At 39.6% G+C, this 25828-nt stretch overlaps 1 protein-coding gene across 1 annotated transcript in view; it reads right to left on the bottom strand.

Annotated features, from left to right (window-relative positions):
- LOC106093585 (uncharacterized) overlaps nucleotides 1–25828 on the bottom strand; it is a 185051-nt gene that overhangs the window by 15373 nt on the left and 143850 nt on the right. The window contains exons 4-9 of the mRNA XM_059364410.1: nucleotides 19225–19371; nucleotides 18952–19113; nucleotides 9404–9580; nucleotides 8642–9231; nucleotides 8409–8477; nucleotides 8290–8359 (exon numbers count right to left, since the gene is read on the bottom strand). Of these exons, the coding sequence (XP_059220393.1) occupies nucleotides 8290–8359; nucleotides 8409–8477; nucleotides 8642–9231; nucleotides 9404–9580; nucleotides 18952–19113; nucleotides 19225–19371 (1215 nt within the window). The remainder of the gene's footprint in view (nucleotides 1–8289; nucleotides 8360–8408; nucleotides 8478–8641; nucleotides 9232–9403; nucleotides 9581–18951; nucleotides 19114–19224; nucleotides 19372–25828) is intronic.

The following is a 25828-nucleotide window of genomic DNA, read 5'->3' on the forward strand; positions in this document are numbered from 1 at the left end:
CATATTAATATTGGGTCCAAATCGGAACATATTTCAATATAGCTGCTTTGGGGCATAAGGTGTGCATATTTCACCGGATTTTGGCGATAGGTGGATTACATATATACCCGAGGTGGTGGGTAGCCAAAGTTCGGCCCGGCCGAACTTAACGCCTTTTTACTTGTTACGTGTTTGTTTTTATTTTTATATATATATATATAAATTATATATATTTCTAATTGGTATGACATCTTAGGTCGATCTAGCCATGCCCGTCCGTCTGTCTGTCTGTCTGTGGAAAGCAATCTAATTTTCGAAGGAGTAAAGCTAGGTGCTTGAAATTTTGCACACATACTTCCTCTCAGTGTAGGTCGGTTGGGATTGTAAATGGGTCACATCGGAGCATGTTTTGATATAGCTACATATAAGCGATCTGGGATCTTGACTTCTTTAGCCTCTAGACGGCACAATTCTTATCCAATTTGTCTGAAATTTAGCATGAAGTGTTTTGTTAGGACCATCAACAACTATGCCATGTAGGGTTCAAATTGGTTCATAAACTGATACAGCTTTCATTTTAAATGATCTCCCGATTTTACTTCTTGAGCCTTTATAGGTCTTAATTTGTATCCGATTTAGCTGAATGTTTGTACAGTAACTTCTTCTATAACAAATATGCCATGCAAGCTGATTTTCTCGTGTTACTTTAGACTTTAGACCCCTAATTTTGCACAATGCTATCTACAGTTGTCTTTAACATCCAAGTCAATAGGTTTATAACCTGACATAACTCCACTTGCATAGCAATTCTTATCCATTATCTTTTGTTTGGCTGTAAAGAGATACTGTGCAAAGAACTTGGCAAATAGGATTCATGGTGGAGGTTACATAGAATCGGCCCGGCCGAATTTAGCTCGCTTTTACTTGTTATTTATTGCTTTAGCGATGGGACCAGCTAAGGTTGACATGCTTTAGTTAAACTCTTCGCCATGAGCCTCTGGGCCGTCCTGGGATTGACGAAATACTTGTATTTCCATCTGGTTTTGTAAAATGGATAAAACGAAACTATTGGAGAGAAGAGGATTTGGTTTACTCTCACACTGAAACTGAGTCCTGCTGACCGAAATATATTCATAGAATGTGTTCAATATTTTAGCCATTACGCATTGTTGACAGGCCTTAGCATCCATAAGGGCGATAAGAAGCAGAACGCAGTAGTCACCGACGATCTTGTCGTGTAAGAGACAGGGTAACTGCTACTCTGAATAGCATCATTTGGATACTGTGCAATATAAGAGTTAGGCAGCGACGATCACCACGGTAGCTGAGTTGGTGCTGAATTCCGAGATCAGCAACTGTTGCGGAAATTGTGGTTTGGATTTCAATGAAGACTTTGGTCTATTGTTACTGTTGTATCAAAATGGTTTAAAAATTGCTTAAGTCTCTAACGGACTGCCACCACTACCAAACCTAACCTTGCCTAAGGCAACGAGGACCAAGTGGGTCTATGACTGTTTGGGCCAGAGAATTGCCATAAGTAACAGAGAGAGGATTGCCGAATTAAAAGCGTGATCGAGGAGCACGCACGTATCATTGTAACAATAAATCGTTCTAAAGGACGATGATATTTCTATGGGGAGATTCGCATAGTAACCAGGTTAATTCTGCGAGTAAGTGAGAACTTCACCGCACTCTTTGGTGGAGTGGCAGAAATAATGGTTTAGGTTCGGAGATTTTAATATATTTACAGATGGATAGTGGAAAGGAAATGTGGAATCCACTGCACAGAACTACATATTGTATCTCACCCCAAGAGAGAGAGAGACCATTTCTGTATCTTCCAGTCGAAGGTCTTTTGCCGGGCTATTAGATATGTCTGTGAAGAAACATCGTCCGTTCGGATATCTGCAAAGTTTTTTATACCCACCACCGAAGGATGTGGCTACAAAGTATATATATTCTTGATCGTCGTAAAAATCTAAGATGATCTAGCTATGTCCGTCCGTCTGTCCGTTTGTCTTTTGAAATCACGCTACAGTCTTAAACAAGTAAAAGCGTGCTAAGTTCGGCCGGGCCGAATCTTATATACCCTCCACCATGGATCGCATTTGTCGAGTTTTTTTCCCGGCATCTCTTCTTAGGCAAAAAAAGGATATAAGAAAAGATTTGCTCTGCTATTGGAGCGATATCAAGATATGGTCCGGTTTGGACCACAATTAAATTATTTGTTGGAGACCTGTGTAAAATGTCAGCCAATTCGAATAAGAATTGCGCCCTTTGTGGGCTCAAGAAGTAAAATAGAGAGATCGATTTATATGGGAGCTATATCAGGCTATGAACCGATTCAGACCATAATAAACACGTATGTTAATGGTCATGAGAGAATCCGTCGTACAAAATTTCAGGCAAATCGGGTAATAATTGCGACCTCTAGAGGCTCAAGAAGTCAAGATCCCAGATCGGTTTATATGACAGCTATATCAGGTTATGAACCGATTTGAACCATATTTGGCACAGTTGTTGGATATCATAACAAAATACTACGTGCCGAAATGCATTCAAATTGGATAAGAATTGCGCCCTCTAGAGGCTCAAGAAGTCAAGACCCAAGATCGGTTTATATGACAGCTATATCAGGTTATGGACCGATTTGAACCATACTTGGCACAGTTGTTGCATATCGTAACAAAACACGTCGTGCAAAATTTCATTTTAATCGGATAAGAATTGCGCACTCTAGAGGCTCAAGAAGCCAAGACCCAAGATCGGTGTATATGGCAGCTATATCAGGTTATGGACCGATTTGAACCATACTTGGCACAGTTGTTGGATATCATAACAAAACACGTCGTGCAAAATTTCATTCCAATCGGATAAGAATTGCGCACTCTCGAGGCTCAAGAAGTCAAGACCCAAGATCGGTTTATATGGCAGCTATATCAGGTTATGAACCGATTTGAACCATACTTAGCACAGTTGTTGGATGTCATAACAAAACACGTCGTGCAAAATTTCATCCCAATCGGATAAGAATTGCGCACTCTAGAGGCTCAAGAAGTCAAGACCCAAGATCGGTTTATATGGCAGCTATATCAAAACATGGACCGATATGGCCCATTTACAATACCAACCGACCTACACTAATAAGAAGTATTTGTGCAAAATTTCAAGCGGCTAGCTTTACTCCTTCGGAAGTTAGCGTGCTTTCGACAGACAGACGGACGGACGGACGGACGGACGGACGGACGGACGGACGGACGGACGGACGGACGGACGGACGGACGGACAGACGGACGGACATGGCTAGATCGACATAAAATTTCACGACGATCAAGAATATATATACTATATGGGGTCTCAGACGAATATTTCGAGTAGTTACAAACAGAATGACGAAATTAGTATACCCCCCATCTTATGGTGGAGGGTATAAAAATAGAGATATTGAGCTAAATTTTCGCATAGATTCTTTTTTGTCCATAAGCAGGTCCTCAATCTCTCGAAGTCTCGGCTTATTGTCGAATGACAGAGATTACTATCACCCGCAAATGAGTAGATCGGATTTGATGTCTGACTCAATAGATCGTTAATAACAAGTAAAAGCGTGCTAAGTTTGGTCGGGCCGAATCTTTTATACCCTCCACCATGGATCGCATTTGTTGAGTTCTTTTCCCGGCAGAAAAGGATATAAGAAAAGATTTGCTCTGCTATTAGACCGATATCAAGATATGGTCCGGTTTGGACCACAATTAAATTATATGTTGGAGACCTGTGTAAAATGTCAGACAATTCGAATAAGAATTGCACCCTTTGGAGGCTCAAGAAGTAAAATAGAGAGATCGATTTATATGGGAGCTGTATCAGGCTATAGACCGATTCAGACCATAATAAACACGTATGTTGAGGGTCATGAGAGAATCCGTCGTAAAAAATTTCAGGCAAATCGGATAATAATTGCGACCTCTAGAGGCTCAAGAAGTCAAGATCTCAGATCGGTTTATATGACAGCTACAATATATCAGGTTATGAACCGATTTGAACCTAATTTGACACAATTGTTAAAAGTAAGAATAAAATACGTCTTGCAAAATTTCAGCAAAATCGCATAGGAATTGCGCCCTCTATAAGCTCAAGAAATCCAGTCCCCAGATCTGTTTATATGACAGCTATATCAGGTTATGAACCGATTTGAACCATACTTGGCACAGTTGTTGGATATCATAACAAAACACGTCGTGCCAAAATTCATTCAAATCGGATAAGAATTGCGTCCTCTAGAGGCTCAAGAAGTCAAGACCCAAGATCGGTTTATATGACAGCTATATCAAAACATGGACCGATATGGCCCATTTACAATACCAACCGACCTACACTAGTAAGAAGTATTTGTGCAAAATTTCAAGCGGCTAGCTTTACTCCTTCGGAAGTTAGCGTGCTTTCGACAGACAGACGGACGGACGGACAGACGGACGGACGGACATGGCTTGACGAATATTTTAAGTAATTACAAACAGAATGACGAAATTAGTATACCCCCCATCCTATGGTGGAGGGTATAAAAATGAGAAAAATAGAAGGAGAAAGGACATAGCCCTGGGGTACACCTGCGGGCAATTTACGCTCATTGAATGAGATCCATCAATAACGACTCGTATAGTGCGATCTCTTAGATAGCTCGAAACAAATCGAACGAAGCCATTACCGACACCAAATGCGACAAGCTTTGGGTGCACCTTGCCAGACCCTATCAAATGCTTCATTCACGCTGCGCCAAAGGCTCTTATGAGTACCAGCTTATGATCTAAGGAGCTGCATCTATGTCGAGACAATTTGGAGCGACTGCATAGGCAAAACTAGGGGACCCTGTGTTGGGTACCTGGTCATAAGCATGTTCCAGGTACGGAAAACGCTGATTTACTTGCAAAAGAGCGTACAATTCTTTCCACGGTGTCGATAATAGATATTCAACCGCCGCTCTCACGTTCCTATTACGGGCTGTGATTATATTTTAGTGGCATAGTGGGCCAAACGTCGAAAAAATTAGAAATAAGTCTACAACTTTTTATCTGTTGATCTGGGAGGTAAAAACTATTCTAGACATTTGTAAAGGAGGACATAGGCTTTGAAATTTCCAGTATATGCATAAAAATTTAAGGACTTGTTAAAAAAAAAAAAAAAAAACAGTGAAAAAAGACAAAATTTTGATGCACTAAAATTAAACTATTCATATCTCGTTGACGGTACCCGATGGCAATATAGTATATGCATGTTTTTCTTAGTTCTCGTCCAGTTCTTTCTCCAGAGACCTAAATCGGAGATTACAAGTTGTAGCTCATTTAAGAATGGAGAACTGGAAAGTGGCCAATTTTGATACCCTGTATTAATGATAGAGAACAAAAAATCCTCTACAAAAGTTTAAAACATGTCAAAACAGTGCCAAGTTCGTTCCGCATCGGTCTATAACCTGATATAGCTCCCATATAAACCGGTCTCCCGATTTGACTTCTTGAGCCCCTGGATGCCTGATATAGCTCCCATATAAACCGATCTTCCGATTTGAATTCTTGAGTCCTTACAAGCCCCAATTTATGTCCGATTTTGCTGAAAGTTGACATGCGGTGTTCAATTATGACTTTCAACTGCTGTGCCAAATACGGTCCAAATCAGTCTATAACCTGATATAGCTCCCATGTAAACCGGTCTCTTGATCATCTTTGTTCAGTTTCTAGAAGTTTTAGTATTTGCTGGTTTGACAGAAGTTTGATATGTAGAATAAAATTATGCCATTCACCGTAGCGCAGAGGTTAGCATGTAGGCGGACATGACGCTGAACGCCTGGGTTCGAATCCTGGCGAGACCATAAAAAAAAATTTTCAGCGGTGGTTTTTCCCCTCCTAATGCTGGCATCATTTGTGAGATACTATGCCATGTAAAACATCTCTCCAAAGAGGTGTCGCACTGCGGCATGCTTAAACATGAATCCGACTGCACTCATTGATATGTGAGTAGTTTGCCCCTGTTCCTTAGTGGAAAGTTCATGGGCAAAATTTGCAAATACCGTTTAAGCAGAATCCATGCTTGTGGGTTTCCAAGGTTCGGCTCGGCCGAACTTAGCTCGCTTTTACTTGTTTACCGCTCAGAGCAACAGATAAAAAATGTTTGGACTTATTTCGAATTTCTTGCCGTTTGGCCCACTGTGCGTAATTGTTGGTTGGAACTCAACAGAAGGTTGTTACATACGAAACAATTATGGGACCAACTTAATATTCCTACTATTGATTGAGAGAATATATTTAGGAATGGTCAAAGGAATTTTAACAGGACATAATAAGCTAAGCACGCATATGGCTCGGACAGGAAATTGAAATGACGGTATGTGTCGCCGGTGTCGTGGAACTGATGCCGAGGAAGATATTTGTCAGCCTTATGTCACAGAAGGAATAAGATTTCGTTATCTTTTTTCTTTCAGGCATTGGGGAAGTTAATGAGGACTGAATCCGGGCAGATTAGATTTTTTTATCTCATCATCAAAGTGGTACTACAGCCCCGGCGGTTACCTAAACATCTAATGTCTGGTATCATCCTCATCCAATTGAAGAGGCTGATAAGTATGGCTTTAGAACTTTTAGCTGACTTATACAAAATAGGTACGGTAAGCGACACTGTTAAAGCATTTCCGGGATGTTAAAGTATTTCCTTTACCAAGAAGTCTTCGCCGCTTACAGATTCCACCATTCAGTCGAAGAGGTTGATCAGTATGGCGTTCGGCAACATGAGGAAACACATATTGGGTTGCCCAAAAAGTAATTGCGGATTTTTCATATAGTCGGCGTTGGCAAATTTTTTCACAGCTTGTGACTCTGTAATTGCATTCATTCTTCTGTCAGTTATCAGCTGTTACTTTTAGCTCGCTTAAGAAAAAAAGTATAAAAAAGTATATTTGATTAAAGTTCATTCTAAGTTTTATTAAAAATGCATTTACTTTCTTTTAAAAAATCCGCAATTACTTTCTGGGCAACCCAATAGAATTACTAGCTGACTTATGCAAAGTCGGTACGGTAAGCGACACCGTTAAAGCATTTCCGGGACGTTAAAATATTTCCTTTACCAATGAAGTCTTCGCTGCTTACAGATTCCACCATGTGTGTGTCTGTTAACCCCGAGCTGACAATACCAAACTAATTACTGAGTGTGAAGAATATAAGAAGTCAGATAACTTCAAACCAAGCGAGGAGAACTAAAGCCAACTTACTAGGCCAAATTCCGACGCTGGCCAAACAGAGAGACTGATTCCCAGGATATTTATTAGGTGGGGACCCCTGAGCACGGGCGAATCGAAAAGAATCCAAGGTTTCCAATCAGATCTGTGATAGCTGGCGGATGAATGCTCTTCGAGTGATAGTGGCCAATAAGTTGGGCTTCTCGTGGAGAGGAAAACTAATACAATCTAACAATAACATGCTACAATCGGTTATAATTAAAATCGAAACACAAATGCCTCTGAAAATTGCAAAATACAAAGCAGATCTCGATCGAAATTGCAAAAAAAAGTCCAAGCAGTTTAGATATTGTAGACCTCAAGCGGATATTTTTGTAGGGATTTTCGAGCATTGTCCAGTAAAAAAAAACTGAAAATCAGACCATAAATGAAGATTTGGCACACCGAACAATTTTTCGAAATACCGAGGTGACCGATTTAAGAGGCCTGCCAAAAGGCACCCGGACAACCTAGGGCCTTGAAATTTTGCACACGATCTTGTTAACACCTCAGGCTCTAACCGTTTTAAATTCCAAAGAGATATCTCTACCCGTTCTCACACGATATATCATTTAGTAGTTTTTGTCCGATTTTCTCCCACTGTGCCTCATTTTGAATTTAAAGTATAAATTTATGGCATCCCATTGAAATGAAAGGATGGGAAAATTGTTTTGACCCCACATTTGAATTTAGTTTTCTAAGTTGATTGGAAATACAAGGACCAGTGGCTGGGAATATCCCAGGTTAGTTGCACATTGCTTTGGAAATGGTGTTGTGAAGTAAGAAACAATCATAGAATGGACGATGGACGATACAGGAAACACAACAAAAATGAGGAATAACACAAACCACACCAATACATGTACGAATTGATAGATAGATAAGTAAGTAAGTAAGTAAGTATGTAAAGAAGTAGGTAGTTGTAATTATTAGATTAAAGAAATGTTGCCTTGGTTGATTTCGCGCGGAAACATCAACATCAATAAGAGCAACAATAAATCACTAAAACACACTAAAACTGCAACACTCTACCAATCAATACGAATACGAACGATTAAAGAGAAAAGAAAATTTTGGTATTCTGTTTGTTGTTGTGTGTTGGTTGGTATTGGTAGTTTGTTTCTGATAGAGGGGAGGGATATGAAAAAGACATACACGGTTAGGTAATGGCCAGTATGAGAGAGTAAGAGTAAGAGTAAGAGAGAAAGAGGTACTGTCTGTAATTTTGGATGTTTTGTATCTGTAATGAAAAAGTATGACTTGAAAAATCTTGACTGTATTGGTAAGTGTTCTTTTTAAATGGGAGTTTTTATCATTGTGTGTATATGTATGTGTTTGTGTGGGTGTGTGTGGAGAGAGAGAGAGAGAGAGAGAGTTTGGTTTTTTTGTGAAAAGTTCTTTTACCGCAAATCGTGGCGTCTCACTGGCCGGTGTGGGCAGAGCACCAATTACTAATAGGCCATTATCTAAACTATTCAATTCTTGGTCTTCATCTGTTTCTCTACTATTCTCAATGCCATTAAGGCCCAACAGGGCTCGAACTCTATCATGATTTTTCGTTTTGGCCGGCGATAGTTCGAAGCTCAGCAACTGACGCTGGTGATTCAATTGCTTCTGCAGATGACGCGTCATCGACAGTGTGCTGTCACAACTTCGACTACCCGGATCGGAACCGTTCTCGTCGAGATTGTCACGCGAATTGGCACTGCAGCCAGCACCGGATGTTTGGCGTGAAGTGGCCCGTGAGGCCAGACTTTGTTTCGATAATGTTGACAAGTGACACGATATAAGCAATATGGCGGCCGATCTAGCCGCACCTGTGCGTGATGTTGATACCAGAATGCCCTTGGAACCAGCTGTTGTTGATGTCACACCACCCGTGGACGAACGACGATTGCCATAGGAACCGATAGAGCCGCCACTGGAGCGCATACTCGAACGTGATGATGGACGACCGGATTGCACTGTGTCATAGGGATTGTGATTGTTGTAACCTGGCAAATGTGAAGACACATCAGATTCACCAAAAAAAAAAAAAAAATTGGATAATGGTATAAAAAATAAAAAAATGCAAATGAATGAGTTCAGTGTGCATAGTTAAATAGATCAATGAACATTTTTTTTACTAGCTATAGTATTCAGTTAGCAGAGAAGCTTTTACATTACCTGTTTCGCTTGAGTACATTATTGGCGGCGGTAGATTGGCATCTCCGAAATTCCGATGCCTGGGATATTTCGTTTTACTGAAGAGATGCAATACCATGCATATTAAACCAGCCAGCACTCCAATGCCTACACAGACTCCTAGTAGCGTGGGTAAATCGGAATTAAGTTCATCGATATCTGTAAATAAGAGCATTAATGTCATCGACTAATTGTCAGACGTTCCAAAAAGTAAGAATAAGTAAAAGAAAGTAAAAATGTATTATGTTCGGCCGCGCCGAACTTTGGTTACCCACCACCATGGATATATTCATCATCCTATTTTATAATAATTGAACAACCATTTCCATAGTTTTATTGTGACGACGAAAGTCAGCAAGCTTCGTTTTCGCCCACACCTTAGGTTAGGAACAATGAATTGCGTAGTAGGTTTAATTTTATAGTTTTAGGGAATTATGAATTGATCGAAAATTGACTTAGTCCATTCAGTCTATTGACAAACAATAGCATTTAAGCTTGTTTCCTCCTCAACGGTGAGAAATAAAAGGACTTGGTGATATCGAAAGTTGCTTACAACTTTTGGGAACAAGTTGCAACAACACAACACAGACAAAAATATTTGCAACTGTTACTGCAACAACTTAGGGACGTAGAATGAAAACAATAAGGACTTTGTATGTAGCACGGAATTCCAAACTTAGAATTTCTTTTTCGAGGTAACTCTTTTAGTATTTAGAGCGCACAACAAGCCGATTACTGGCTTAGGTGTGTCCATAGTGGCATGGGGCGGATTAATATCCATACCTCTTTTCAACCTAACCTACGGCAACAACAAAACAAGGAGTTGTTAACTACTTTAAAGTGGTAAACAACTTGTTTTTGAGTTTGGGAAAAACAAGTTGTCATTCAAAGCAAGTTGTTTAAAGGGAGTCGCAACGAGTACTCAAGACTCAGTACTTAGTCAACGAAGGAGTTCTAAGAGTGCTTGATTGCCTTAAATATATTAGGGTGTCCCCATTCGTCGCCCAGCGTCTAGTGTAAGCAGAGTGCCCTCTTGCCTCTAGGCTAGGTGAACCTTGTGGTACATTAGGGTGTGACTCCTTGCTACCGCACCCGAAACCCCACTTTTATCAACGGAGTGCCCTATCTCGCCTCGTAGTGAACCCGAATAGTGCCGTGTATAAGGGCGTGTCTCCTAGCCATCAACCCGCGTATAGTGTCGTAAAATAGGGTGTGCCCTCTTGCCATCGCGTTAGATTTTCATTGGATTATGACTCTAAATTGGAAGATCAGTCCATATGGCAGCTGTAGTTTCATTTCTATGGTAAACTCTGGACCATATTCTGGTCGGATGATGAAAGGCTTAATGTTTGGAATTTCAGGTTAATTGGGTAATAAATGCGGCTTCTCAGCGAACTGTACGATATTCTGGTCAGACGATGGAAGGCTTAAAACAACTCACTGTTTGAACTTTCAGGGAAATGGGGCGGCTTTAATGAGCTTTAGACCCTAAATCACCAGATGGGTCTATATGACAGCAATATCTAAAAGAAGTCCAACACACAGTTCTAAATTTCAGTGAAATCGGGTGATAAAAGAGGTTTTAATGAGCTTAAGACCCTAAAAATCCAAATTTGCCCATGAACATTCCACTAAGGAACTTGGACAAGCTTCTCACACATCACTGAGTGCTTTCCAATTCAAATTTTAAGTTCAATTATAATTCAATTATAAATTTTAAGTTCAATTTTTATAAACAATTCCTAACAGCGTGCCGCAGTGCGACACCTCTTTGGAGAGAAGTTTTTACATGGTATAGTACCTCACAAATGTTGCAAGCATTTTCTGATGGTCCGACCACAATTCGAACCCAGGCGTTCATCGTCATAGGTGGACATGCTAACATCTGCGCTATGGTGGCCTCCCAGCGTATATGGCAGCTATATATAAAAACAATTAAAAGCGTGCTAAGTTCGGCCGGGCCGAATCTTATATACCCTCCACCATGGATCGCATTTGTCGAGTTCTTTTCCCGGCATCTCTTCTTAGGCAATGCAGCATATAAGAAAAGATTTGCTCTGCTATTAGAGCGATATCAAGATATGGTCCGGTTTGGACCACAATTAAATTATATGTTGGAGACCTGTGTAAAATGTCAGCCAATTCGAATAAGAATTGCGCCCTTTGGGGGCTCAAGAAGTAAAATAGAGGGATAGATTTATATGGGAGCTATATCGGGCTATACATCGATTCAGACCATAATAAGCACGTATGTTGATGGTCATGAAAGAATCCGTCGTACAAAATTTCAGGGAAATCGGGTAATAATTGCGACTCTAGAGGCTCAAGAAATCAAGATCCCAGATCGGTTTATATGGCAGCTATATCAGGTTATGAACTGATTTGAACCTTATTTGACACAGCTGTTGAAAGTAAGAATAAAATACGTTATGCACAATTTCAGCCAAATCGGATAGGAATTGCGCCCTCTAGGAGCTCAAGAAGTCAAGTCCCCAGATCTGTTTATATGACAGCTATATCAGGTTATGAACCGATTTGAACAATACTTGGCACAGTTGTTGGATATCATAACAAAATACTACGTGCAAAAACTCATTCAAATCTGATAAGAATTGCGCACTCTAGAGGCTCAAGAAGTCAAGACCCAAGATCGGTTTATATGACAGCTATATCAGGTTATAGACCGATTTGAACAATACTTGGCACAGTTGTTGGATATCATAACAAAATACTACGTGCAAAAACTCATTCAAATCTGATAAAAATTGCGCACTCTAGAGGCTCAAGAAGTCAAGACCCAAGATCGGTTTATATGGCAGCTATATCAGGTTATGAACCGATTTGAATCATACTCGGACATGATACTGTTGGACATGATAACAAAACACGTCGTGCAAAATTTCATTGCAATTGGATAAGAATTGCGCCCTCTAGTGGCTCAAGAAGTCAAGACCCAAGATCGGTATATATGGCAGCTATATCAAAACATGGACCGATATGGCCCATTTACAATACCAACCGACCTACACTAATAAGAAGTATTTGTGCAAAATTTCAAGCGGCTAGCTTTACTCCTTCGGAAGTTAGCGTGCTTTCGACAGACAGACGGACGGACGGACATGGCTAGATCGACATAAAATATCGCGACGATCAAGAATTAGTATACTTTATGGGGTCTCAGACGAATAGTTCGAGAAGTTACAAACAAAATGACGAAATTAGTATGCCCCCCATCCTATGGTGGAGGGTATAATAAAGGAACTAACCTTTGACTGTTTTTGGTGTCATTTTTTAATACTCCTACCCAGGGACAAGCTTCCACAAAAGTCTAAAAGTTCTATAACAAGTAAAAAGGCGTTAAGTTCGGCCGGGCCGAACTTTGGATACCCACCACCTCGGGTATATATGTAAACCACCTTTCGTCAAAATCCGGTGCAAAACCCATAGCAGAAATATGTGGAGGGCTTAACTTAACTCTTTGTCCACAATTTCGGCAACATCGGACAATAAACGCACTTTTTATGGCCCCAAAACCTAAAACCGAGAGATCGGTCTATATGGCAGATATATCCAAATCTGGACCGATCTGTTCGATAATGCAGAAGTATGTCAAGGGGCTTAACTTAACTCACCGTCCCAAATTTCGGCGACATCGGACAATAAATGCATGTTTTATGGGCCTAAGACCCCAAATCGGAGGATCGGTCAATATGGCAGCTATATCCAAATCTGGACCGATCTGAGCCAAATTGACGGAGGATGTTAAAGGGCCTAACACAACTCACTGTCCCAAATTTCAGCAAAATCGTATGATAAATACAGCTTTTATGGGCCTATGATCCTAAATCGGAGGATCGGTCTATATGGCAGCTATATCCAAATCTGGACCGATCTGAGCCAAATTGACGAAGGACATTGAAGGGCCTAACACAACTCACTGTCCCAAATTATAGCAAAATCGGACAATAAATGTGGCTTTTATGGGCCTAAGACCCTAAATTTGAGGATCGGTCTATATAGCAGCTATATCCAAATCTGAACCGATCTTAGCCATATTGACGGAAGATGTCGAAGGGCCTAAGACAACTCACTGTCCCAAATTTCAGCAAAATTGGATAATAAATGTGGCTTTTATGGGCCTAGGACCCTAAATCGGAGGATCGGTCTATATGGCAGCTATATCCAAATCTGGACCGATCTGAGCCAAATTAACGAAGGATGTCGAAGGGCCTAACACAACTCACTGCCCCAAATTTCAACAAAATCGGATAAAAAATGTGGCTTTTATGGGCCTAAGACCCTAAATCGGCGGATCGGTCTATATGGGGGCTATATCAAAATATAGTCCGATATAGCCCATCTTCGAACTTAACCTGCTTATGAACAAAAAAAGAATCTGTGCAAAATTTCAGCTCAATATCTCTATTTTTAAAGACTGTAGCGTGATTTCAACAGACAGACGGACAGACGGACGGACATGTCTAGATCGTCTTGGATTTTTACGCTGATCAAGAATATATATACTTTATAGGGTCGGAAATGGATATTTCGATGTGTTGCAAACGGAATGACAAAATGAATATACCCCCATCCGTCGGTGGTGGGTATAAAAACATGGCCGCAAAATATATGCTTACGTAGCGAAAAGAAGAGTAATTCAAAAGAAAGTTATAATTCATAAGGTGTAAGCGCAGCGAAGCGGGCCGGGTTCAGCTAGTCTTATAAATAACAATCAATTTGTGTTTGTTTGTTTGTTTGTTCCTTATAGACTCAGAAACAGCTGAACCGATTTTCTTGAAATTTTCACAGATGGTGAATAATTATCCCGTGGTGAAAATAGGGTGCTACATTTTTTGATATCTGAAGGGGGGTGGACCCTCCCCTTACCACCACGCCAGATCCGGAGATGGGTGGTGCGATTTAAGCGAAATGTGTGAAATTTGTGTGCTCTCATATAGTACAAATGCAATATGGGACTCGAATGAAAGGCATTCGTGAGTAGATTACGAAAATGATCAGGAAGGAGGAAAGGCTTTTAATTGGGGGTCGCCCCACCTTCAACTGGAAATATAATTCGATCCTAGCTAGAAAAGGTTGTGAACTGCGAATATGATATCTTTATTCCGCTCATATATCTAGCGTACCACTTCACCTCGAAACAGTTGATCAATTATAATTACCTAACAGGACACTGGCGCGACGTTCAGTATGATAGGAGCAGTTGCAAACCTTAACGTAAAGATGGCCGCCATTTTTAGGTCATCGACAAGGAACATTCTTTTCCTTGAAAAGACCAAACAACGTGCTGCTGGGCAACACTTTCATGTTCTAAAGTTTTACATGGTTTAATTTCTAAGAACTGTTGCCACCGCACCTAATATAAAGACCGGCAAATTAGTTCTTTACCACTTAGAATCGTTTAATATGACAATTTGATTTGATTTAAAAAAGATGTTCAAAAAAGCTCTAACAGATGGGAGAAATGTCAAATTGTGTGTCGTTTATATGTGATTGCGCAAGCATCTGGACGACATGGAACGGGTAACTTTTGAGTTATTTTATTAACATTTTGGGTATTAAAGTCTACACCTTTCCTTATCGATGGCAGCACTTACATTTAAAAAAGCGCCATCTATTCTGTTTGCAAATGAATCAACTGAATGAAGACGCCACCACGAGCAGAGAGAGGGCAGAGTGGTAAAAACTGATCATGCAGCATTTGTCTTTGTTATGGCAACCTATCGGTCCGTAAAATAAAGTATATGAATATCGTTGCGTTTGTTTGCTATATTATGTTTTAAGTTTCCCACCCTAAGACGGGCCTTAACTATAGGTATTTCAGGTAGTTAAAGTGGCTAACTTTGCTCAGTGGAGCGGGTTTGATTAAAAGTTTAGCTCAAAGATAAGATGCCTCCAAATGTAAGGTATTTAAGAGTAGAGTACGAACTTGGCATTAAAATCTTACCCAAAGTGTCTGGGGCCCCCACCCCCAGAAGCACCACCCAACAGGACACTTTAACCACTTTGAACAGTATGGGTATCAAATGAAAGGTATTTAAAAGTAGAATACAAATCTGACACAAACATTTTTTTTTGGTATCTGAGGGCCCTCCCCACCCCCCAAAACCCCCCAGCAGGACAAATTTACCGACAATATGGATATCAAATGAAAGCTATTTATAGGTAGAGTCCAATGCTTGGTGTCTGAGGCGCCTCCCCACCCCCAAAACCCCTCAACAGGTTATATTTATCGATTGAGACAATATGGGTATCAAACGAAAGATATTTAGAATATTTAGAACTCCCCCAAATGTCCAACGTCACAAAATGAGATTCGAATGAAAGGTCTTTGGGAGTTGACTACGAAATAGGTTTATTGGACGAGCATGACAATATGGGACTCAAATTAAAGGTATTCGGGAATAGATTACGAATATTATCATGAAGGAGGAATATGCTTTATAATTTTTTGATATCAAAAGGGGGCGGACCCTCCCTTGTTACCCCAAAAATACCACCCAAAATCTTGCCTAAAAAAAATCTTACCTAAGATATCAAATGAAAGGTATAGAAGAGAATACGAATATTATATTAAAATTGGTTTCAAGTACCCAGGAAGTCGCCATAACCCCAAAATATCTAAAAGCAGACAAATTGAACGTCGATATGAAATATATTCGGGAGTAGAAAACGAATTTGGCTTACATAATCGGATCGAAAAATAGGGAGCCAAATGGGCATATGAACCCATCACACGGTTTGTTTGTTTGTTCCATAGAATTAAAAACGGCTGAACAGATTTTCTTAAAATTTTCAAAGATTGTGTAGGTTGGTATGGAAAGAAACATAGGCTATATGGTGGTGGATTCTGGATGGTGGCGGACCCTCCCCCTTACTCTAAAAATGCCAACCAAATCCAAAAGTTGACCGCCAGACACAATATGGGTATCAAATGAAAGGTATTGCAAACTAGAAAGCGAATATCGTAAAAGAATTTCGGTTTAAATAACCAGCGGGCCGCCGCAACCCCAAAACTCCTCTAAACAGATATATTCGACGCTAATGTCATTATGGGTCTCAAATGAAAAGTTTTCGGCAGCAGATTACAAATATGGCATAAAATATTAGGTCCAGGTAATGGGAGGTCGCCCCACCCCCAAATTAGCACATTAACCGACCATGGCTGTATGGGACTCAAATGAAAGGTCTTTGGGAGTAGATTACGAATATAACATTAAAATTTGCGTTCAAGTCTGGGTGGAGCTTCTCCTCCTAAAACACTTCAAGTAGGTTAAATGACCTATTATGACAATATGGGACTCCAATGTATGGTATTTGAGAGTAGAAAACGAATTTAATATCCATTTTGTAACCAGGTGTTTGAGGGTACGCCCTAAAGCACCCCCTTAACTGAACTTCATTTCCGACTATGGCAATATGAAACTCAAATCTACGGTATTTGGAAGTAAAGAACGAAATTGATATCTATTTTCAAGGCAAAATGTCGGTGGCGGCCCTCCAAACGGTTCATATTTACCAACCATAATAATATGGGGCTTAAATTAAAGGGATTTGGAAGTGGAGCACGAATTTGATATCCATATTTGAGTTGAACGGATACTCATACTTTTCGGTAAATTTGCACTTAAACAGAACTTTTTTAATGATGGTGCAAATATGGGGTTCATATAAAATATATTTGAAAGTAGAGCACGAATCTTATACTTACTTTAAGCCCAAGTGTCTTGGTGGCCACCCAACACCCGAAATACTCCCTAAACCGGAAATATTTACCAGTACTGTAATATAGGACTTAAAAGAAAGACATTTGTGAACCGGAACCGAGCAGGTGAAAACTTCTGACACAACAATAAGTGCTTTTCGATTTAAGTTTAAACACAATGATAGCACATTTTTATAGCCTTAAAAATATATTAGCATCGTGCTCTACTATTAAATATTATTTATTTGAAACCCATATTGCCATTGGCCTCAAAATTGGATATTAAATTCGATTTCTAATCTTAAATACCTTTCATTTAAACCCTTCATTGCAAAAGTCAGCAAATATGTCCGGTTTAGGGTATGGGCCCTAAAAACTATCAATATCGAGATCCACTCCCTTTAAGATCCAAAATTGCCATGATGAGCAAATACGTCCTATTGGGCGTTGTTATGGGGGTGGGACGTCTCCTAGGGAGTTGCTCCCGAATGTTGATATCAGATTCGTGGTCTACTCCCAAATACCTTTCATTTGAGACCCATATTTCCATAGTCGGCCAACGTGACCGGTTTCGGCTGTGCTTTGGGGGATGAGTCGGTTGTTCAGTCAATTGGCCCTGAAAATATATATATGATTCATGTTCTACTCTAAAATACTTCTTATTACAGCCCCATATTGGAATGGTGAGCAAATACGTACTATATGGATGGTGTTATGGGGGTGTGGTGGCCCTATACACACTTTTTTCCCAAATATTGATATCAGATTCGTGCTTTACTCCCAAAGACCTCTCATTTGAGCCCCATATTGCTATTGTAGTAAATTTCAAAAAAAAAAACCCCTCATTGAATGGTTTTTGGAAAAAGTGGCCCCCCATACATTTGATCCCACATTTGGATATGATATCAGATGCATATTCTACACTTAAATACCTTTTATTTCAGACCCATATTGACATGATCAGTAAATATGTTCGGTGTTTTGCGGAGGGGGTGCTCCCCCAGAAACTTGGTCCCACATTTGGATACCAAATTCGTATTCTACTCGCAAAAACCTCTCATTTGAGTCCCATATTGCCAAGGTGGGTAAATAGGTCCGGTTTAGGGGTGTTTTGGGGGTTGGGGTGGTCCCCCAAACACTAAGTCCGACAGTTGGATAGCACATGCGTTTTCCACTCTTAAATACTTTTCATTTGAGGCACATATTGTCATGATTTGTCTATATAAATTTTTTGTAAGTTTTGGGGGTGGGGCTGCTCCCTAGATACCCCATCCGAAATTTGAATACCAAATTTTTTTTTTAAGGTTCCTTTAAGAGAGCACACAAAATTTCGCTTAAATCGCACTACCCATCTCCGAGATCTAGCGCTTTTTGAAAATTAGGGTTAGGGGGAGGGTTTGATTTTCCGCAGATTTTGAGCATTTTCTTCTTTCAGAGTACCATCTTTTTCAATGTACACAAGCAATAATTATCATTAACCCTTGCTTTAACGTTGCCGATTGATTTATCTGATGTCATAAATCTGACAAAACCACAAAAATATAATCTTTAACACTAACTCTTATTCGGCAGTTTATCATTGCACCTCGCTTTTAGGGACATAAATAAAACGAGATTTTCAAAGTTCTTACATATATAAGAGACTGTCTGTGGCATTTTTATTGTATGGAATGCATGCAGAAAAAGCATACCATGAAACCAACCATACGGCACTAATGGTTTATGTATTTGTAAGTTTAAAAATAAGTATGTGTGTGTGCTGCTTTTTGTGAAATGAAGATAAATGATTTTATGTTGCCTTACTTACCCTGGGTACAGAAGACCCTGCGTGGTGGTTTGTTATAACTAACCGAATGATAGCCATTCGCACACTGGCACATTGCATTGTGACGCACCTGAACACAAAGGGAGTTTTCATCATTGTACTGGCATGTCTCGTCGTAGAAACACATTTCGCCCAGTTTTTTTGCTGTCACAAAAGAAAGGAAACGAAACCGAAAATGTACATGAGTTTAAAATGTTTTTATATGGAGAAGGTTGGTTTCGTCCTTCATTACACTTTGGCTTTATGCAGACTTACGTTTATCGCATCCCCTGGTTAAACCAAGTTGCACGGGATAATTTCTTTCACAGCCGCATATTTGTGTCTCCTTATCACAGGTGACATGCAACAGAGTGGGCTCGCATGTCATGTTATTGCATGGGGCACCGATATATTTACCTTTGGCTGTAATTAAAGGAAACAGAAACGGAAACACAGCATATTAAGGATTTCTCTGTATGTGAGTGAGGGTGCATTCAAATGGGAAAATGTGGAAAGCTGCCACAACGAATTATTTTAATTGCAGAGATGCTTATAAGATGTGGGAAAACATTTTATGCTTATGAACATTTTATGAACAAAATTATCCTTTTAATATTTATTTTCGACAATTAAAGAGCTTTTAGTGAAACAACATGTAAATATCCTTTAGCTGAATCCCATATGATCTTTATTGATCTATAGATTCAGGTTATATAAGTTTGAATGCTAGATGTACTCAATTCTAAAAATACTTTTTTTGAGCTCGATATTTTCATGAGGGTTCTGGGAGTGGGAAGGCCCCCAGGGTGGTGGTTGGTGGGTTTAGCAGGTGGTCCCGAAAGTGGGTATGAATTTCGTGCTCTACTCCCAAATACCTTTCATTTGAGCCCCTTATTGCCATGACCGACCAATATTTAAGCCCGATTTAGGGGTGTTTTTTTGGGGGAGAGGTGGCCCCAGACATTTAGCCCAGAAAAAATATCAGCATCGGACTCTACTCTCAAATACCATTTATTTTAACCCCATATTGTCATTGGTTAAAGGGAAGTTTACGTGATGAGGCGTCTACAAAACATAAAGGTATCTCAAATACCTTTTGAGCCACATATTGCCGTGGTTGGTAAATTTGTGTTCTTTGGGGATTGTTTTGGGGACGGGGCGGTGCCCCAAATACATGGTCCCACATTGGGATATCAGATGGTCAGTAAATAATTGATATTTTGGGAAGGGTTAGACCCCAGAAAATTGGTTCCGAAAGTGGGTATCAATTTCGTGTTCTACTACCCTACTTCATTTAAATCCTACATTGTCATGGTCGGTAAATATGTCCGAGTTATGGGTGTTTTGAGGAGTGGGTTGCTCCCCTAAACACTTAGCCCTGCTCTACTCTCATATATCACAATATGGGGTTCACTTATTTGAACCCCATATTGGCATTGGCCTCAAAATTAGATATCAGATTCGTTTTCTAATCTCATATACTTTTCATTTAAACTCCTTATTGGAAAAGGCAGCAAATATGTCCGGTTTGGGGTATGGGCCTTAAAAACTATCAATATCGAGCTCCACTCTCTTTAAGACCCAAATTGTCATGATGAGAAAATAAGTCTTAGTTGTTGTTATTGAGGTGGGACGTCCCCCAGACAGTTGGTCCCTAATGTTGATACCAGATTTGTGGTTTACTTCCTGAAAGGTATCATTTGAGACCGATATTTTTATAGGCGGCATACATGTCCAGTTTGGGGAAATTTATATCAGATTCGTGTTCCACGAACTTAATGCCTTTTTACTTGTTTTGTTTGTTTGTTAGTTTGTTTGTCTGTTTTTGGGTCAAATAACCTGAGGGGACGCCCCATCCCAAAACCCACCCAAACGGACATGTGTAGCTATTGGGACAATAAACCTATCAAATGAATGGTTTTGAAGAGTAGATAATGAATTTGGTATAAAAATTTGACTTTTAATTTTCGGAGGGGTCCTCCACCACATAAATTTTTTTTCCATGGTGTCTGAGACGCGTCCCCACCCCCCAAAACCCCTCAACAGGACTTATTTACCGATTGAGGCAATATGGTAATAAAACGAAAGATATTTGGAATTTGTTATAAGAATTTGGTCCAAGGTGTCTACGGGGCCTCCCCAACCCCAAAAAACCCCAAAACGGGCATAAATGTCCAACGTCACAAAATGTGTACCAAATGAAAGGTCTTTGGGAGTTGACTACGAATCTGGTATTCATAATTAGAACAGAGTCTAGGACCCGCTCACCCACTAAATACCCTTCGATAAGACGTGTAGTTCGATCGGGATATGTCATTAAAAGAAAGGTCTATGACAGTATATTTCGAATCTAATGTTGGTATAAGATTCAAGTGTCTGGAATAAATGCAAAGCCAAACTCTCATGTAAGATGAACGAGAATATATTGTACTCAAATGAAAGGATGTGTCAGAGGGCAATTCCGCTCCCCCATTCTTACTCAAAAAAATAAAAAAACGAATTAAATATGATACATGGGTAATATGAAATAATATATAGAGGTCGATCAGGATAGAATAGGACAGAAATGAAAGGTCTTTGTTAGTAGAGTCTACTTTTTACTCTCAAATTGCGATCGACACAGGAAGACCTGCGGATCTTCAAGAATGTGGTATCCCAAGTGGTCGCTTTGAAATATGATTTTGAATGTAGAAAACAAATACTAAAAATAAATTAGTGTGAAACTGAACGAGAACCGTAGCGTTGAACATCTTGATAGCCGCCTTGAAAATGCTTGACATTCTGGGGCTCTAGCAAAATCGTACTCACGATGCTGATATAACTTCAGGGTCCGCCTCTAAATTCCCTTCAAACCGGTCATAATTGCCAACTATGGCGATAAATAATAGGTATTTGATAGTAGAAAACGAATTTGGTATCCAATTTTGAGGACAATTGTTTGGGGATCGTGTCAGCCAATAAACTCCTCCTAATCCAATGGCAATTGGGGACTCAAATTTCAAGAAATTTGAGAGTAGAGCACGATGCTGATATTTTTCTTAGGGCTAATTACGTGGGTGGCCGACCCACCCTGCATACCCCTCAAACTGGACATATTTGTGGATAATGGGAAAAGGGGCTCAAATCTGTATCTGTTTCATGGCCAAGTGTTACAGGGACGGCTCACCTCATAATCTTCCCCTAAACCACACATATATACCGAATATTGCAATATGTAGCTCCAATGTGGCTTTTGGGAGTGGAGTATGAATCTGATATCCACTTTCGGTACAAAGAGTTTGGCTACTCCAATACACCACCGAATGCAAGAGAATGAAGTAGATCTAACATCCAAAACTTACCCTATTTTCAAAAACGACAGTTCTCGGAGATGGGTGGGCGATTTAAGCGAAATTTAGTTTGTTAATAATAACTTAAATAAATTTGTATCCTTATTTAGGGTGGCTGCCCCACCTCCAAAGCCACCAGCCAAATGAAATATAAACCAATAATGACAATATGGGACTCAAATGAAAGGTATTTGAGACCAGAGCACTAATCTAATATATGGGGATCCGCCTCACCCCGTAAAACACCGCCATACCGGACATATTTACCGACCATAGCGATATAAGGCTCCAATGAAAGATATTTCGAAGAAGAGCACCAATATCCACATTGGCGCGAAATATCTGAAAGGCCGTACCAGCACCCCATAACAGGACTTATTTCCTGACGTGACCATATAGGGCTCAGATGAAATAAGAGAGTGAAAGAAAGCACAACGGAGCGGGCCCTGTCTAGCTAGTATATATTGGGTTGCCCAAAAAGTAATTGCGGATTTTTTAAAAGAAAGTAAATGCATTTTTAATAAAACTTAGAATGAACTTTAATCAAATATACTTTTTTACACTTTTTTTCTAAAGCAAGCTAAAAGTAACAGCTGATAACTGACAGAAGAAAGAATGCAATTACAGAGTCACAAGCTGTGAAAAAATTTGTCAACGCCGACTATATGAACAATCCGCAATTACTTTTTGGGCAACCCAATATATATATAGAAATATAGATATACCTTAAATCACATAGTAGTGGACATTTGAAACATGTCCTTTTACATTTTTGCCCCTAAAAAAAATTGGGGCAACTGCGGGCAGCCAAACTTTTTATACCCACAACAATAGGATGGGGGTATACTAATCTAGTCATTCCGTTTGTAACACCTCGAGCTGTATCAGATTAAAGACCGATTTCGTACTTAGCACAGTTGTAGGAAGTCATAACAGAATACTACATGCAAAATTGCAAGATCGGTTTATATGGGAGCTATATCCAAATATGAACCGATATGGCCCATTTGTAATCCCCAACGTCCTACATCGATGTTAAGAATTTGTGCAAAATTTTAAGCGACTAGCTTTACGCGTTCGACCTCTATCGTGATTTCGACAGACCGCCAGATCGACTCAGAACGTCAGGAGGATCAGAAATATATATTCTCTATGGGGTCTTGGATGAATATTTCGAGGTGTTACAATCGGAATGACTAGATAAGTATAGCCCCATCCTATAGTGGTGAGTATAGAAATGACAATTCCTTATTTAGTTTTTGAGAAATAACACTTGAAATCGAATCAAAATACTTAAAAATTAGTTTTTTTTTTTAAATCGAAAAATTGTTTACTTTGAACGGCCGTATCTTCTAAACAAAAAATCTGACGTTTTTGTTCGACGATTTTTGAAATCGTTGGAATGTAAAAAAAGAGGACCTTTTTTAGGAAGTTTACATAATTTAATGTTTCTGGGCAAATTTGTATCCTAGGGCATATTGCTAGCAAAGCCCCTTTGCTTTCGCTTTCATAAATTTAAAATTTTATTGGATTTTAATTTTGTAATAATTGCCCTTTCGATGAAAGTTCTATGCCCAATCGATTTTACAATAGTTGTAGTAGCATAGGAAAGTTATGCATATTATTGAAATAAATCAAGTGAACAAACTCTCTTGAAAGGATGTTAAAACAATTTGGCATTGTTGCTGCATAAGCCAAACAACGTACATTAGAGAGGACTTGTGCTGTATATGCAAGCAGCAAGTTAGGTAAAGAATTTCTGCCTTGGAAACAAAACGCCATGGAGGCGAAAACTTTTTTCATTAGCACTTTTCACATCAAGCTAGAACAAAAAGTATTCATACGTAAAAAAGGTGGCAGGAAAGAAAAATGTTTTGTCGGGGTAGAAAAAGGCAAAGATAAAGGAATTGATATTCACACCACCCACTAATTTTTATTGTATAAGGGAAACATGACAAAAAGAAAAAAAAAAACGAAAGAAAAATTTTTAAGATTTATTACACCTAAAAAATTTTCTTATGCATTGCGAGTAAAATTGAACAGTACAATATTATCATGCCTTGACCTTTCGATAAAAAAGACAATGGACCTAAAGTGGTGACACTCATTGGGGGAAGTACGTATGTATGTGTGTGTCTGCCTCAAGAGCCATTGAGAAGATTATCTATGGAAATTCGATGTAGGGGTTTTGTTGCCCTCGCAATTTTGATTGTTTATAAAGTAGTTCAGCTCACACAACCTACATCTAAGAGTGTGTTAGAGAGGGAGTGTGTGAGCATGTGCGCGCTTGATAGGATTTGTGCATGTGGATTTTATCCCATAGCAGCAAAATATGCTCAAATGCTTTGGCAAATATTTAAACTTATTCCTGTCAAGCATTATCTGCCAAATGCATTCAGGCAGCAACCAGCAGCACTCATCTCCATTCGAGGCAACGTATGTTGGTTTTTGTTTTACAAACACTTGGCCCGAATTTTTAATACTTTTGGCCTTTTGTTGTTGTATTGACCAACACCAAGATAATCTCCCTAAAAAAAGACAATCATTGAAAATCTGCAGCATTTGTTTGTTAAGCTGACCAATACCTGTTTTTTTTTTAGAGAAGCCAATATGGAATGTTTTCAGCATAAAAATCTTGTCAAGGATTTGAGTTTTGCTAAAATAATTCATATCTTAGGTTGAGGGTTTAAGTATTACAAAACCTTCAATTGGCTTCATGAAGAAGCGAGAGTAATAGAGCGATTGTGTTCCAAAAGAATTACTTAAAACTGCAGTACAGTTAACAATTCGATCAATTTGGAAAAACATGTACACTGACGTTCTTTCAATTTAATTGCAATGCTCTTTGCGGCCAGAATGATGAGATTGTGGACCTTATAAGTCGGAAGAATATTAGGGTCGCAGCGATAAAAAAAAAGTGACCAACACTTGCAGCTTGCACAGTTTTCACGGCTACAATGTGCTAGGAAGGGATTGTACATGGAATGGAGGCGGGAGAATGGCTCTCTTGATACACCATGTCATGCAGTATAAATCCATCTCTCTTGCGTCTGGTGCTAGTGACGCCATGTTCGACGCTGGTGAGATAGAGCTACACAACTTGTTAGCAGTTGTCTCCAAGATAATATGTCTAGCATGAGAACCTTGTTGCCTAGTCCTAATCGCTTCCTACTGTGGGACTTTAGTGCGGGTAACGTTTTATGACATTGTCCCTTAGATATCGACCAGAGGGGCAAGCCGTCATTTCATTGCCATTTTCCATAATTCTCACCGAACGAGCGTGTCGGGATTTGCTGCTCCGGATCTGCTGACCCCAGAATAAGGGAATTGAATCTGGAAAGCAGTAGGTTGGGCAACGAGCACAAACGGAATTAAGGCATGCACTTGAAGCAATGTAACATAGGTTCGGGCATTTGCATGCTGTGGTTTACGGTTCGGTCACTTTCAAACCCCTGCAAGAGAGATGACAATAGCTCATTCACTATAGGGAATCTTACAGTGACTGATTCGAAGAGATGCTCCTGGTTAGGCTACATAAGTTTACATGGCGG

This window comes from Stomoxys calcitrans, chromosome 1 (assembly GCF_963082655.1).
Source record: "Stomoxys calcitrans chromosome 1, idStoCalc2.1, whole genome shotgun sequence".
NCBI lineage: Eukaryota > Metazoa > Arthropoda > Insecta > Diptera > Muscidae > Stomoxys > Stomoxys calcitrans.